An 18137-nucleotide genomic window follows, 5' to 3' on the forward strand; every position below is an offset into this window, starting at 1 on the left:
TACAATGTTACATGAAAATGCATTTTGTACAAATACTGTTCTTTTGAACTTTCTATTCATCAAAGAATCCTGAAAGTTTCCACTTAATCACAGGTTCCCCTGCTTAAAATATTAAGCAACACTGTTCTCAACATTGATAATAATAAATGTTTCTTGATCAGAAGATTAGCATGTTTAAATGATTTCTGAAGGATCATATGACTTTACTATACTAGAGAAAAGATGCTGAAAAATCAGCTTTGCATCACAGGAAGAAATTTCATTTTAGACTGTAATATTTCACAACAATTCCATGTTTTAATGCATTTTTGGTTAAACAAATGCAGTCTTGGTGAGAATAGGCTTCTTCCAAAAACAAAGTCTTGCAAACCCCAAACTTTTGAACAGTAGTGCACCTTTATCCTTTTTACTAATTTTTAAGAAAATGGAGAGAATTAATCGGATAATACTTTCAGAAGCAAGAATGGTGTAAAAGTGACCATTTATCATAATATATGGACTAATGGGTAAAGTCCAGTTCTTAATATATATATTCACCAAATAATTAAGCTAAATAACTTCAAACATTACTAGTGCTCTCAGAAAAACTTCTGAAACACTGCTCACAGCATGTGATTTGAGTGTAATTGTCTTCAAAATCATTGCTGAATATGAATGTGTTAAAAACTGGGTTTAATGGCTCTAGGATTTAATGACAGTACTTATTGGAGGATGTTTTACCTTGCTGACAGTCTCACACTCTACAGTGCAAGTGGAGCAGCAGAGTTTTGTTGCATAACAGTTGCTGCTGAAGACCTCAAAGACTGTATCACACTAAAGCACAGCATGTTGCCACCAAGAAACTGCCTCTCTAAAAAGCAGTGGAAAATGGTAAGCCTCGAAAATCTGTTTTGATCAGGTTGTGGACAGAAGCAGCACAGTAAATATACACTGCTGTTCAAGTTTGGGATGTACAATAAATTGATTAAGTCTCTTAAGCATTGATTTGATCAAAAATACAGCAAAAACAGCAATATTGTGAAATGTTATTATAATTTAAAAGAACTCTTTCCTAATTTAATATATTTTAAAATGGAATTAATTCTTGTGATTGCAAAGCTGAACTTTCAGCAGCCATTACTCCAGTCTTTAGAGTCACATGATCCTTCAGAAATCATTCTAATATGATGATTTGCTGCTCAAGAAACATTAAATGCTGCTTAAATGTTTTGTCATCTTTTGTAAAAGTCTTGACTGTCACTTTTAATCACTTTAATTCATCTTTGGTGAATAAAAGTATTAAACCTTACTGACCATCTGAGCTGATCTAGTCTGGGGTGTGTGGCATGTGTGAAAGAAGGAGGGGGGTAACAGAGCGGTGGCTCATCACAGCAGTTATGTAAGGTGCTTTTCACAGTCAGCCTGACAGGAGCGCTGCAAGGATCGCAGAGAGTTCCAGGATATGTTTAGAGGTGGGAAAAGACCGCCTTCCCTTACACAATCAAGAAACACACTCTCACGAGGTGACACACTTGGGCATGCACATCTTCTGATACAAACACAGTGCTTTTCTCTGCTATACAATAGGGAATGAGGCTTTCCAAGAAAAACAATCTGGATAAACAAGCTGCTCTTCTGAGAAACAGGCGCATGAACAAGGTCAAGCACACTTTCACACAGAAGCGGGACAAAGTGACTCGCTGGAAAAGAGCGGTCTGGTTTTGCTAAAGGTTTCAATGGGATCTAAAATAAGAAAAACAGGAAAATTAGGATTAGGCATAGATTGTTGCTAACTGGTTCCATAGAACGGTGCATTATGAAATCTAAGAAAAACATTAAAGGGAGTGGGAAAACATTGGTCAAGTGAGGACAGATGAACAGAGACTGGATTGTGAGGGTCGAGTCTCATGAACTGCCCTATTATTCACTAAAGATGATACCTGAGATGCGGGGGTGAAAAAACAAGGAAACAACACTTTATGTGACGGGCCAGTGGAAAAAAAAAAAAATGAAGAAAGATAGGGGACATAAGACTTGGAAAACATTGAGCTATAGAGTTTAGTAAAGGTCAACTGGTAACTTAGCATAAATTATACATGATTAATCAACACTGAACATTCAGTGATAAAGGCCTTCCAGCTGTCTCATAAGCTCAAGGCAAGAAAATATTAATGTTCATATACTGAATAAAAAGTGTTTGGGTCAGTAAGATTTTTGGTAACATTTTACCATAATGTCAAATTAGTTAAACTAACAATAAACGATACTTCTACTATAGTTATTAATTTGACTTAATGTCAATCTCATCATTTATTAATACATTTTTAAGATCAAAAGTTGTATCTATGGTGAATAAACAGACACTTTTGAGTGTTTTATCAATTTAAAAGCTAAATATTTAATATTTAAATATTTAAAACTTAAATATCCATTCTAACACTGATTTTATATAAAGTCATACTTTATGTAGCAAGGACACATTCAATTAATCAAAAGTACATTTATAATGTTTGTATAATCTTTCTATTTAAAAAAAAAAAAATGTTCCTTTGAACTTTCTATTCATTAAAGGACATGGTGAGCATAACAGACTTTCAAAAACATAAAAAAAATCTTACCAATTCCAAACTTTTAAAAGATAGTGTATGCAAACAACCACATCAAGTGAAATTAACCTGCAACTTAAATAGAAAATAATTATTTTAACACCTAAGAAATTACACTAGTCACATATAGCACCTCATAACATAGCAGCTAACACCTCAAAAAACGTACACACATCTATACACTTCAGCACATTCACGCTGCTGCAGACTTGTGTGGGAAAGGTGTTTGGGCTGTCATTCTTTTCTCATCTGACAGACAGCATAATCGTTCGATCACGTGTCCTCGGCTCTCATCATCATAAAGCTGCTATTTGGTAATGGAAAGGCAGTTTCAGAATGCTGCCATCAAATCGACTCTGGAAATAGCAGCATGATTGCAATAATCAGTTTGATTAGCATGGCTGGCTGCTGCACACGCACTCCTGCAGTCATCCGTTCACACACACACACACACACACACACACACACAGAGCCCGAGACGCCCAGCTGGGAGGAACGGATCCAGTGGTGAATGTGTGACCTTTGAACTTGAACTCATAACAAGTCTAGAGGCCAAGGAGTCCTGCGACAGTGCATGACAACGGTGTTACCAAGGAGACGCCTGACTCACTGTGTGATAATGAGCGGCGGAGCAGGTGTGTGTGTGTATGTGTGTGTGGGGGACAGGAAAGCACGTGTGAGGATAGGCTGAGCTAATAGCAGGCCACTTGAGATGGGTTACATAACAATGCTGTGATTGCTGCAGTACCTGCTCACACTCTCTCTCCAGCAGCCTGTGAGTGATAATCACACACACACACACACACACACACACACACACACACACACACACACACATTTAAAAATCCAGAGTGTAGTATTTGGCATTCAGTTACTGTTTCCTCCTGCCTGCTGTACTACAAAAGCTGAAGGTCCTTGTATGAGACAGAACAAACACAAGGAAACTAAACAAGCGTTAGTTATGCATCGCCCATGCCTCATCTTTCCCATCTCAGCTTTAATGAGGGCCCTTGTGTTTGTAGCAACTCACAGTAATTAGTTAATATAGTACTAATAGAACTCAATGTGTCATCAAGCAGGTTCTACGTGGAAGCATGGCCTGCAGAAATCTGCATAAAGCACTGTAGATTTCCACAGAATCCAAACACCCATCTACTAATATGCAGTTTTATTGGCAAGGCTGATAAAACGGCCAACCTTTGGCCCTTTGAGCTTATAAGCATCTGTCACTAACAGTGGGATATTAATATTGTGGGACAAAAGACATTTATAAAGTTATAAAGATTTGCATTTGACATAAATTCTGTTCTTTTCGATCTTTCAATTAATCAAAGAATCCTGAATAAATATGGATCATGGGTTTTACACAAATATTAAGCAGTACAACTGTTTTTAACATTGATAAAGTACCAAAAATGCACCAAATCAGCATTTTTAGAATTATTTCTGAAGGATTATGTGACCCTGAAGACTGGAGTAATGATGCTGAAAATTCAGCCTTTGTCATCACAGGAATACATTTTAAATATATTAAAATTGCATTTTATTTGTTAACTATTCATATTTAAATTTTATAATTCTAAATTTTATTTCATATTTTTATTTAAATTCAGTCTTGGGGAGCATAAGAGACTATTTTTCAAAAACATTAAAAGTTTGACACCAAACATTTGAACGTTAGTGTATATGCACTGCCAGTCATATGTTTGAAGTCACGTGAACTTTTTATTTTAGAATAACATAATCAAAAAAACTATGGCAATTATGCGTGGTTACCAGAAATGTTAAACAAATCAACCATTATATTTTCTCCCTATATCTCATGCACACTCTTCATGTGATCCTGGGATTCTTTTCAAGCAGCAGTTCCAGTGGCATTTTTTTAAATGTATGTATGCACACATGTATGTAAATACATTCAGGAACTGTGCAAGTTCTAATTGGGCCTAATCAGCAATATTCATTGTTGCACAAAACATAACAGGTTTCCTTAACAAGGGTTCTAATTACTACATTACTTTCAGTATGCTCTGTGAGATATCAGCAGAAACTGGAGGTCGCACATATATAAACAAACAAATGAGTGCCCATGTGCATGCGCACACACACACACACACACAGAGAAACTTTAGGAACTCCATCAAGGTAGTCTTTCTGCTTTTGCTGGTGCCCACTGAAGACTACTCAGAGTCAGAGACAGAGATATAAATACACACACAAGTCCTTGGTTTGCCACTGCTAACACTGTCAAAAATAAATTCCAATTATATTCCAGTTGTATTATATTCATAGCAAAGTTATTTCATGCTACCATTAAGTGTTTTAATATTTCTAAAAATACTATTCATGAGTTAATAAAATATAGTTATAAAAGTAATATTTTATAGTATAAATAGCATAAATATAGACGCATAGTTCATTAATTAGTTCACAAATTGCATTTTGAGTATAAACAAGAAAGTCAAATGATGTCAAACATTTTGGCACAGACATGACTGATGGAGAAACAAACAACATTCCTAAAAAAGGAAGTCAGCTGACTGACATACGGTGGACTCCAAAAAACTATTTGGACATTGGAAATGTCCGAATTTCACTGTATTACATAAGAAAATTATGTAATGCAAATTATACTTTTCTTATAACTATTTTTTGTTAGACTTTTTGCGTTTATTTTCTGTATGAAAGCTTGTTTCCACCACAGAATAAAAATATAAAAGGTATTTGCAACTTTTCATCTCACAATTCTGACTTTGTTTCAGAAATTACAAATTTATATTTCACGATCACAAGTTATAAACTTGTAGTTTTGTACTACTTTGTAGTAATTTTGAGTTTACATCTTGCAATTTCTTTTTCCTGAGAGTTTAAACTGAATTTACATTCTAAATTTACATCTCACAATTGTGCCTTTTTCTTGCAATTGCAATTGCATCTTAATTTGAAATGCTTCAAATTGCAAATTGATCTCACAATTGCATTTCTGAGTTTATATCTCGCAATTCTGAGTTTATATCTTTTTTTTCCAGAGTTGTGCAAAAAAGAGAATTCTGAGAAAAAATTATAGCTGATGATGGCTGAAATCAGGTTCACACAGGTGTTCCATCAGAGTAAACACACATCACATTAACTACAAGAACATGACAATCAGAAAGTGTCCAAAGACATTCTAGAGGTCAATGTATCCTGGCATCAAATGAACTAACCTTAATCATTTGGGCCACGTAGCTCTCGGGGCCCGTGTACTCGGTGGGGTCCTTCACCTTCACCAACACCAGGAAGTACAAATAGTGCCACATGTTGTGCTCTGACTTGATGTGCTCCTCAAACGAAACAGTCTTGTTATCAAACTTGTCTCTCTCAAGGCCTGAAGATGAGCAGATCATAAAAATGAAAGGTTCTTCAAAGAGCGAACCCACACTGTCTATAAAAGTCATTTGTTTTATTTGCAATATTCCACTTTTTAGAAACACTATAAAACTTTCTCCCACATCTGTTATTCTCTAACATAGTCTTCATGTCCTCTTTAGTGAAGTAAAAGTCAGCATGATCATAATTGAATCAATCAAATAAAAGCCCTGTCGCAGACCTCATATACAAATTCAAAGGCAATCAGAGTAACAGAATGTGACAGGGCATGACATCTGCTTGGAGACGCCCCACTAGCTTGTTCCAAGCTGTCCTAAGATGTTTGCTGCTGTGCAGATATTGAAAAGTGGTGTTTTAAATGGGCTATATTCTAAATTTTGGAGAATTTTATGTTTTGCATAAAAAACATAATTTAGTTTTATTGGAGAATTTTTTGCCCTAACTATGACCCTCATTAATTTTTTTTTTGCTACTGTAACTTTAAAATAGCTTCTGCATGTGAAATAGACTGAAATCTTACGCTCCATCATAGAACACAACTTATTCCAGGATTTCCACACTTTTTTTGTCCAATTTCAAATTATTTGCAAATTCATTTCCAAGTCAATTTTTTAAATAACAGGATAATGATTTTTTTTAAATACTTTGATTGACAACAATCTGCTTAAGACTGAAACATTCATTGATTCAGTAAAAAGATAAAAACATAATAATATTTTGAGGTTTTCAATGACCACAGACAGTGCTACTCATTTTGGTTTACAGTATGTGGAAAAAATCAGCTTATACATTCTGATACACATCTTATTGTTTTACAGCAAGGATCACTGTCATGACTGGCTAACCTCTGTTAACTAATCCTGTTTCTTAAAATATGTTCCCTTTAAACAAGACATACCACAAATGAAGCAGCTGGTCTTCAGAATCTCTTCCTTTCTCTGTTTCTCACTCCTCAGGTCAGCAAAGGTGTCAATGATCACACCAAAGATGAGGTTCAACACAATGATGATGACAATGAAGAAGAACAAGAGGTCAAACACAACACGTGCCGGGAACATGGGCTCCTGAGGAGCAACAGTAAGAGGGTTATGAATGAAGATATATATGTATATACGCTGAAACTATATATACTTTATTTCGTCTCTAAAAGCAATTTCTAAAAAAATGACCTAATGTACTCAAAATAAATAAAGGTTTCATCTTTTATTGATCCACAGTTTTCAATCATTTCGAAAATAGGCTCTTTGAAGCTGGTGTGACTGATTTTGCAACGCTTCAAAGCATATAGACAGATGCTCAGCGAGTGTAGAAATGAATGCAGGGGTCTAAAAGCATGATGTACAGATGCGTGCAGATCCCACAGCTTTAAACATGGATTATACTGACAGTATTAGTGACGCTGGATCATCGGCGTAACTCATGTCTGAGTGTACTGCATTGATGATATTCTGTTCACCTCTTTGGAGAGCTTGCGCAGAACATCTGCGATTCCTCCTCCGTTCCTCAGCCCGTAGTTCAGAACCGTAATGATGCACATCAGCAGGGTGTCACACATGCGCTCTGTACCATCTTCATCCTCTTCTTCCACTGAGATGAACACACACAAAGATATTCAGACACTGATAAAATAACAGTTTCAAACATTTAGATTTAGATGCATAAATATCTATTCAGAATTTTAACTATATACATTCAGAATGTTCATATTTATTTACATATTTGGGTGTCTTCATTATATATTCAGAATTATATATATATATTTATATAATATTTATTTATTTATTTACATATTTAGAATCATAATCTATTCAGAACTATAACCATACATTCAGTATAATTACATATGTTTTTATATTTTTAGATATAAAATTATATATTCAGAATTTATAATTATTCATTAACGATTTTTACTTCTATATTTATTCATAGGAGATGTATAACTATCTATTCAGAATTACACTTATATTCAGTATTTAAACATTTATTTAAATGTATAATTGTAACTTCATAATTATAATTCTTACTATATATTCAGCAATTGTACATATTTATTTACATGTTTAGTCTATTTAGAACTATAACTACATATTCAGTATATTTACTTATTTTCTAAATATTTAGATGTATCATTATCTATTCATATTATATATTTAGAGTTTTTACTTAAACAATTATTTTGTAAACAATTATGTACATTTATTTTAATTTATATCTACTCAAATGTATAACTACATATTCAAACCAAATATTCTAATATAACACTATACATTTAGAATTTACATTTTATTCATAAATAAGCATGCATTGCTTAATCAATCTATATCTATCTATCTATCTATCTATCTATCTATGTATCTATATTTATATATATATGCACATACGTATATATACGCACACACACATGTTTGTTTTTGTGAAAAGGGGGGTGATCCCTTAGGCGTAATGGTTTTTATACTGTATAAACTGTATATTCTATGGCCCTTTACCAACCCTACACCTAACCCTAACCCTCACAGGAGACTTTGTGCATTTTTACTTTATCAAAAAAACTCATTCTGTATGGTTTATAAGCGTTTTGAGGGGACATGGGTTATGTCCTCATAAGTCACCCTCTCCTCGTCACACCCACGTCATTATACAGAGTTGTGTCCTGATATGTCACAAAAACACGCCCACACACACACACACACACACACACACACACACACACACATATGTACTGTTTATATAAAGAAACGGAGACTTACAAAAGTCACAAAGTAAGAAAAACAGGAAGACTGAAGGAATGAGCATGTGGAAAGATAAGTAAGGAATAAGTGAGGGACACAGAGAAAGGCCATAGAGGTCAAAAGAAAGAAAGAGAGTGAGTGTGAGAGAGAAAGAGAGTGCACGTGTTGATATCTAGAAGCACAGCTGATCTTTAAAGACTCACTGGGCAAAGCAGAACAAAGAAGCACATGAGTCATCTCTCACACACACACATTCACGGGTCATTTCAGCACCTTAACCTCTATAACATACACGGGACCAGCCCTTTACAAACAAACACTTAGGAAAACCATAAATACACACGCACACACAAATCACACGACATGCCACCACTACTGCAGATTATGCAAGAACATTCAGCTGAAGGATGAGACAGAGGTGAATTTAAAAGAGAAACTGCAGCACAGCTGTATCAAACTTTATTAAAACATTGTTATTGTACATTTAATTAAAAAGCTTTTACAGGATTCTTTTTGTGATGTTTTGCTTGAAAAGTGTGCTATAGAGTGTGTTATATTTCTTCAAAAAAAATGCCACTTGGTGTGACATTTTAATGTCTATTCCAAGGATATTTATACATTTTGTGTGTGGCCTAAGTGTCCAGAAATGTGACTTACCGTGGTAAGAACATGTCGCACTCTGGCAGCTTATAGACTCCTTCACATTCATCTTCTCTAAAAGTCAAAACAAACAAATATTCACTTGTTAAATATATATATATACATATTTTTTTTTTTTTTTGTAAAAACATAAAAATACATTCATAGCATTTGCTCTTAAGGGAAGTCGTGGCCTAATGGTTAGAGAGTCGGACTCCCAATCGAAAGGTTGTGAGTTCGAGTCCCGGGCCGGCAGGAATTGTGGGTGGGGGGAGTGCATGTACAGTTCTCTCTTCACCTTCAATACCACGACTTAGGTGCCCTTGAGCAAGGCATCGAACCCCCAACTGCTCCCCGGGCGCCGCAGCATAAATGGCTGCCCACTGCTCCGGGTGTGTGTTCACAGTGTGTATGTGTTCACTGCTCTGTGTGTGTGCACTTCGGATGGGTTAAATGCAGAGCACAAATTCCGAGTATGGGTCACCATACTTGGCTGAATGTCACGTCACTTTCGTCACTTTCACTCAACAATTCAGAAGTTTGATTTAGTTTATTTGTCATATTTAGGGAAAAACTACTTCAACACCAATCATCTAGACCATTGAAGCTCATCTACCAAGTGAAAGGTTTTATGTTTCCACAACTGAAATGTTTTATTAAATCATGTGTGTTGTATTCCAGTGCATGCGTGTATGCATGTGCCCTTTCTGTCCCCAGTGCTTGCACAGTGCTGCAGTACACAGAGGAAGTGATTACATAAAGAAGTGTGGCCACTGCGGAGTTATGCAACAGGTGCTATGTGCTAGCAGGTCCTCAACACAGTTACATGGCCATGTGTGTTCATATAAACACAAATATTCATCTTCAAACGTTCTCATGTGCATGTATGAATACACTGAGTACATACTGAATACATCACAGATGTGGCAATCTCTCTAAAAGAGACATTTCAGTTCTATTCATACCAAGTTGTTTACATGTACGATATGCAGGGTTTCAGATTAGCACATGATAATGACTTCATCTTCATCTAGAACATTTGGAAAATATGAAATGAAAGACCAAAACTACAAGTTCTATGCAATGTGCGGCTGGAGAGACAGGAGCCCACCACAGCAAAGAGCATGACGGGGACATCATGTACACTTCATGCTTACTTGAAGCAGGGAGGCGGTCGACTTCCATGAGAAAGTCATCTTTAAAGAAGAGGAAGCCCACAATGGAGAAGAGGTAGACCAGGATGATAGCCAGAACAGCTGTGAGGAAGATGGAGCGGCCGTTCTTCGTCACGCTCCTTATCACGTTAAGGAGCGTTTCCTCTCTTCGCACAAGATCAAACAACTATAGGGGATAAAAGAGAGAAAGAGGAGGATCTTATAAATACATGTTGTTTCTAAAATTAAATTATTTAAATGGTCATTGTTATAATATATAGTGTTCCTGTGGCTCAAGTGGTAGAGCATTGCGTTAGCAGAACAAGGTTGTGGGTTCAATTCCCAGGGAACATGTTAGGTAAAAAATGTTAGCCTGAATGCACTAAGTCGCTTTGGATAAAAGCATCTGCTAAATGCATAAATTAAATTATAAAGCCAAAAATGAATTACATTTGCATTAAATTGATTTAAAATGACAGTAAAGGCTTTTAAAGTGCTACAAAATAATATATTTTAAATAAATGCTGTTTTTTTACTTTCTATTTAAAATAGATTCAGAAAAATCTATTCTAAAAAAAGTTTCACTTTACACAAAAATATGAAGCAGAACTTTTTAACATTAATAACAAGAAAATGTTTCTTGGGCACTAAATCAGCATATTATGAAGAATCATGGCACATTGAAGACTGAAGTAATGGAAGCTAAACATTTAGATTCAAAAACACCGTAATAAATTGTTTTAAAATAGGACAGTTATTTTAAATTATAATATTTTACAATATTTCTCCATTTAGCATATTTCTGATCAAATAAATGCACCCTTGGCAAGCATAAGAAATTACATAAACAGTAAAAATATTGCCAACCCCAACTTTTGAATAGCAGTGTATACATTTTTACAATAAGAGATCTGTTTTTTATTTATTTCTATTAAAATCTTACACAGTCAAAAAATAGATGAAATTCTGTCCAATGTTTAGGAGCTAGAATGAAATGATAGATGATTTAGCTTCGACAGCCATAAAAATGCATTCTTTTTTTCTGTCAAAACAAGCATCCATGGACCACACTTTAAATCATTAACTTTTATTACAGAAAATGAATTATACTGCAAAAAGTGTGAAGTCGTACCAGGATACTGTAGAAGAACTCATGTACGAACAGACCCAGCATGCAGACGATGACGTAACTGACATGCAGAAGGAAGAAGACGTCCATGATAACTGCTTTGTACCCTCGAGTGAACGTGCCCTGGTTCCCCACAAAACTAACCAGGAACACGATTTTATTCAGCAGCTGTGACAAGACATCAGAAAATAATGCTATAGTATTAGCATCCTCACAATCGCATTAAATACTTTTCAGTCATATTGAAAGAAAGAAAAATATGGAAATGCAGTTGGGAAAATAAGTAGGGTTGTAAATAAATAACTTTTAAAAGAAAGAGAAAATATTTCCATATCCTTTTTGTCTGACATCAAAGTAAGTGCATCTTGGTAGAAGCTAGCCAGATTATGCAGACAACAACATGGCCAGTGCGTGCCCTCATCCTCAAAACCAGGAGCAAGTTGAAAGAAAATACATAAGAGTTCACTTGCAGTGAGAATAAACACAGTTTGTGGTGACCACTAGAAGACGTGGTGAGTGGCGTGTAGTATAACAGATCCAAGACTCCTAGAATCTGTTTCAGCACATGTCTCTGTTGGTTCTTCATGTGGTGCCATAATGGCTGAGGAGACGCCAGCTTGAGCAGACACAAACAGACTGACACAACAGAGGGACGTGTCAGCAGTTTAAAGGATGAAGCTCCATGTGGATGGGAGAGAGGCATGAAATCACTCATTTTTTATCTGAACGCACATCAAACACATTAGCCGCTTCGGTCATCGTAACTGATATTGATGCAAAATGGCAATACTAGTTCCTCTTCAGCCATCTTTCGCATTTAGCCAGATATTAAGCAGCTTCTCGTAATTAATCGGTATTAGTGATTAATCAGCAAACATGAGGTGTTAGTGGCTGGTCTTTTTTAATAGGAGTTTGGTTGGTTAATACATTGAAAATACACTTTGACATTTAATCAGTTCACAGACACGGAGAGCTGACGAGCTAAATGAAGAGTGAATGGTTGATAATGAATTTGCCTTACATTGGCGGCCCCCAGAAGCAGCAGTGTGGGTCTTAAGCCCAGTGTGTAAATAGAACGGAAGATGACAGTGACCAGGAATGCCAGGATACCTCCAAGTCGGGGAAGAACAAACAACGTGAAGGTGCTCACGACCACTGCCACCCAAAGCAAGATGGACAAGAATGGTGGCAAGACACCTGAGGGAGAGAACGAAGAACTGTATCAAAAATTCTGGGGTGACCTACCCCTTTAAATTTTATTATGTATGACCCTATGAAATCAGTTTTAAATTTAACTATTTTTTTTTACGGTTTAATATTCACAGACAATACTCTTTATCACAATTTGATTAACCATATATATATTCCTACTTTTATTCATCCAAATTTTGCTACATTTTGTGACATTTCATGTTGTATAGTAGATTATATTATGACTGAATACTGTGATTCCGTCTGTATTTATATATGTGTTTATCTATTTATAATTATATATGACATAATTAGGGATGCACCGATACCATTTTTTCTAGTACTTGCCCGATACCGATACTTTTATTTTTGGTACTTGTCGATACAGAGTACTGATACCAATATTTTTATTGCATTTGTAATTTTTTTAAATATTGGGTACAGAAACCAAAAGAGTATGTATAACGTTAGCTGGTTGACTTAATTTATTAAATAGATACAGTCAAACCAAAATTTATTCAGACAACTTCAACATTTCACATTATCACAGTTTATTCTCTATAGTTTAGAAGATGGTAATAAAATATGACAAGAACTATGTCAGAAGAATTCCTCTTGATAATGTTAGATAACATTGATAGAAAGGTATGTAATGGATTACAATCAACCAAAAATTATTCAGAAAGCTATTAGTATGACAGTATTTACACAACTACCAATACTTAGTCGGGCAACCCTAAGCTTTAATGACTGCCTGTAGTCTCCTGGGCATGCTGTCATCCAGGTTCATGCAAACCTGAACTTCAAATTTTCCCCCGGACTTAGTCTGAATAATTTTTGGTACCAAAATTGTATCAGTTTTACTGGTAGAAGAACTTTTGGGTATAATTTGTCACAATTATTAACGTACTGCCTAGCACATTACACACAGGCTGCTATATTCACTTTCGCCACAGACATGTATGCCTAATGTTGAAAATAAATAATTTTTTATAGTGAATGCCCCTATAAATTGTCTTTCTTTACAACTTAGTTTACAGTTTAGCTGCACGCTCAATCGACTCAGAGTGCTTTTAGCAGCTCGCGCATGTCAGCTATACAGGCGTTAATACTGGATGTTTAACCTTATTTACAATGCATAGATATCCTACACAGACAATCTTAATCTTAAAGTCTGTTGTTGGTGTTTCTTTGTCTGAATATGGCACTTATCACATGCTGTGTGGTATCAGCGTTTGGTATGGGGCATTTTACCAAGTACGAGTATGAGTACAGGAGCTCAGTATCGGGCCCAATACCAGTACCAGTATTGGTCTCGGTGCATCCCAAGACATAATTATACAACTTTTTATATATCAAAAATCCCAGCCATACCTTCATCTCCATCATCTCCAAATGGGTAGAAAAGAGCGACAGCCAAGTTGATTAGTACAGCCAAGTTAAAGGAGATAGTACCCCACAGCGATATATGTTTGGACACCCAGAAAAGTGGTGCATTATCTGCAAACACACACCAATTCATCAGCATAATGACTTTGACACAGTCTCGAACTGGTGAAAAATTGTTACATTGTTTTTTTCACAAAGCAAAACAACCCACTTCTTATTTTCTTCTGCCAACTCATCTCGTTGTAGAGGTCATCAAACTGCAGGAAGAAGTCGTTGACCTTGCTGCCCTGGTCGTCTCGCTCTGTTGTGGTGAACACGCGCACTTTTGATTCTTCTGTTAAGTACTCACAGATGTTGGGCACAGGAAACACGATCTGCTCCATTGTGCGGTCATGGCGGACGATCTGAAATTTAAAAATTGGGAAGATCAGTGATCATTCATGTTTAAATTATGTATTTTTACTTAAATTGTGTGATAAAAGAAGTGATAAGCAAACAAGACTTCATTAAAACTATAGAAAAGCCAAAAAATGTGCAAGTGATAAAGGTGCAAATTAAATGAGATAAGATGGATATCTTCATGAACTCTCAAACTCTCATACCTCTATCTGAGCGGTGTGGTTGGCATAGTATAGAAGCGCTGCCTCTCCTTCGATGGTAGGGTCTGGGCCAGGTTTCAAACTCTGCTGGAGGTTTTTTCTGTGGCGTGCCAACTGATCATCAAAAACACTTCAGTCATCATGAAAGATTCAACAGATTCAGAAACAGCAGCTTATTATAAAGGTATTAAACTCTCAGTAGTTGATTTGTCTGCTAAAATTAAATTAGACAATTCTTCAAAACCATGAACATTTGCTCCACACTTTCATCTTCACCTCATCTCAAATTATGCATTGCATTTAATAACACAGTGTGATGGAAATGACAAAGATGGAAATTACATTTCTGGAATAAAATGGCCTATTATTTCATCTTGCTAAGTCTAATTTCACAGCTAGCATTTTATGTATGCTGAATACACAAGTAAAAAAATATCCCTTTAAATAATGTCACTATCCAACTATTTGAGAAGTTTAGTTCTCTTACGAGAGCTCTCTCGTACTGCGTCTTAGCTAAGACGCTACGGGAAAAGTCTCTTTTCACGAAATACTGAAGCAAAAAATTATCCTTAATTTTGTATTTTTGTAAAGCGCATTTGCAGCAGTACACAGCCATAGGCGAGACGGCTCGTTCGCTCATTGACTTGTTCTGCGGCAACTGCACAGCCTATAGCTTCGCGCCCTTCTTGCCACTTCCCGCCGAAACGGGTGTGGCCCAACCTATAAAAGGAGCTCGAAAAGGCTGACTCACCTGATTTTTCATCTCTTCAGCGAAGCTCACGCATCGCTGGATCACGGAGGAAGCAAGCGCCGTCTGAGAAAGCATATCAGCAGGACGAGCCATTCTGAAGCTGCTGGCATCGGCGCCTTCCACTGCCGTTCCTGCTGCGCTATCCGGCGCCAATATCCTTTCAATTCTGTTATATCCAGCTGTTCTTTATGTGTGTGTGTGTGTTCGCCCTGCGACACAAACTCGTAAAAGAGCTCGCGTCTTTTTTTAAGATGCCTTCCTGAGCGAGGGAGACCGGTACGTCATCTGTGTCTCCTACCTGGGTGAAGATCATGCAGCGCTGGCGCTCGCTGACGGCGGATGCCCCCACTGCGAGCTGTTGCCATGGTGACTCTGAGGACTCGCCTGGCCTTTTTCTCTGAGCCTGCATTCTCCGCTGCGCTGAGGCGCCGTAAAAGCATCGCTTCCAGCGGATTCCGGAACCGTCTTCAGCTCAACCAAGCTCGCCGGTTCGCCCTGCTTCACCGGCCCCCCCTGCATCGCTTCCAGGTGGGCAGCGCCCGCTGTTTGCCGGCGCGTCGTCCGAGGAAGTCGATCTCAGGGCCGCGTCGGGGGAAGAGGACACGCGCTCTCTGCTAGCTTCGGGCAGTGAGGGCTGGGCGAGCTCCGAGGATCTCGCGCCTTCTGCTCAGAAGCCCAGCAGACGAGCTGACATCGAGAAGGAGCCGGGCGAATGCTCGTGTTGGCCGCGACGAGTCTCGGCCGCGAGTGGTTTGCACCAGCACCCCCCCTCTCGTTCCCAGCTGGATGGTATTTCCCTTTCGGATGAGCGTACTTGTCAAAGCCCGCCTCATTTCTTCCTGAGCTTCACGAAGAGGTGGCGAAGGCTTGGAGCGCTCCATATTCAGCGCGAACTCGTTCGTCTGTCTCACTCGCATTCTCCACACTGATGATGCTAAAAACAGGAACTACCAGTCACTTCCGCCGGTGGAACAGGCGATAGCGACGCACCTTTGTCCGCCCTCTGCTGGACGGCGGCAAAAGCGGTGTTGCCATCTAAAGCCTGCTGTGTGACGCTGCGGCTGCACTACTCGCGATGGCTGCTTCATCGAAGCGCAGGTGTACGAGTTCCGCTGTGGCTGAGCTCTCACCCAAGCGCGCCGCTGTTTCAGTTCCAGAGATTGTGACTGTTTCAGCGTCTTTTACAATGCGCAAGCCTGTACGGTTGCCCGCTTGCCTGCACACAAAAACCGTTATCACGGCTACCCAGATATTTCCCGAAAAAGGTGTAATTTCTGGTGTCCCGGCCACGGGCGATGGTGCTATAAATGTAGTGACGATGCCCACTGCTCAGTGCCCATCTCCACATATAAGCACAGCCCTTCACACAGGGCTCGCGCCCATAAAAGCGACTCAAGTCGATCACGCGCACTACATAGTAGACGTGCCCACTCCTCAGTGCCCACAATCACTATGTCACACGTGTCATGTGGTTTCTGTAAAAACGAAACCCGTGCACGTTCGTCCGGCCACGGCCGATAGTGCTATGAATGTAGGGACGATGCCCACTCCTCAGTGCCCATCTCCACATGTAAGCACAGCCCTGCACACAGGGCCTGCGCCCATAAAAGCGACTCAAGTCGATCGCGCACACTGCATAGTAAGCGTGCCCACCCCTCAGTGCCCACATTTACTATGTCACACGCGTCATGTGGTTTCTGTAAAAACAAAACCCGTGCACGCTTGTCCGGCCACGGCCGATGGTGCTATAAATGCAGTGACGATGCCCACTCCTCAGTGCCCATCTCCACATGTAAGCAGAGCCCTGCACACAGGGCTCGCGCACATAAGAATCGACACAGATCGGTCGAGCGCGCCGCATAGTAAACGTGCCCACTCCCCAGTGCCCACATACACTATGTCACACGTGTCATGTGGTTTCTGTAAAAACGAAACCCGTGCACGTTCGTCCGGCCACGGCCGATAGTGCTATGAATGTAGGGACGATGCCCACTCCTCAGTGCCCATCTCCACATGTAAGCACAGCCCTGCACACAGGGCCTGCGCCCATAAAAGCGACTCAAGTCGATCGCGCACACTGCATAGTAAGCGTGCCCACCCCTCAGTGCCCACATTTACTATGTCACACGCGTCATGTGGTTTCTGTAAAAACAAAACCCGTGCACGCTTGTCCGGCCACGGCCGATGGTGCTATAAATGCAGTGACGATGCCCACTCCTCAGTGCCCATCTCCACATGTAAGCACAGCCCTGCACACAGGGCTCGCGCACATAAGAATCGACACAGATCGGTCGAGCGCGCCGCATAGTAAACGTGCCCACTCCCCAGTGCCCACATACACTATGTCACATACGGCGCGTGGCTTCTGTAAGAACGAGGCCCGTGCACGTACGCTCTGCACAGGCAGACAGCGAGTTGAAAGTGGTAAATGTGCACATATGGAGCCCACAGTTACTCGCAGACATATCGAGTCCCACGGAACCTGCTCAGCCTTCCCCCAGTCGGTTAAGCGCCGGGACGGGGTCGAGGAGGAGCGATCTGCCCGCTGTGATCAGCGCGCTCCCCGCCTCAAATGCGCAGCACACCCGAGCGCCGTCGTTGC

At 38.9% G+C, this 18137-nt stretch overlaps 1 protein-coding gene across 1 annotated transcript in view; it reads right to left on the reverse strand.

The window, feature by feature from the left end:
• LOC132156224 (inositol 1,4,5-trisphosphate receptor type 2-like) overlaps positions 1–18137 on the reverse strand; it is a 92011-nt gene that overhangs the window by 2518 nt on the left and 71356 nt on the right. The window contains exons 46-55 of the mRNA XM_059565133.1: positions 14788–14898; positions 14397–14589; positions 14171–14296; positions 12627–12802; positions 11609–11773; positions 10480–10663; positions 9341–9397; positions 7411–7541; positions 6853–7018; positions 5792–5952 (exon numbers count right to left, since the gene is read on the reverse strand). Coding sequence (XP_059421116.1) covers positions 5792–5952; positions 6853–7018; positions 7411–7541; positions 9341–9397; positions 10480–10663; positions 11609–11773; positions 12627–12802; positions 14171–14296; positions 14397–14589; positions 14788–14898 — 1470 coding nt within the window. The remainder of the gene's footprint in view (positions 1–5791; positions 5953–6852; positions 7019–7410; positions 7542–9340; positions 9398–10479; positions 10664–11608; positions 11774–12626; positions 12803–14170; positions 14297–14396; positions 14590–14787; positions 14899–18137) is intronic.

The sequence above is a fragment of the Carassius carassius genome, chromosome 13, assembly GCF_963082965.1.
Source record: "Carassius carassius chromosome 13, fCarCar2.1, whole genome shotgun sequence".
NCBI classification, from domain to species: domain Eukaryota; kingdom Metazoa; phylum Chordata; class Actinopteri; order Cypriniformes; family Cyprinidae; genus Carassius; species Carassius carassius.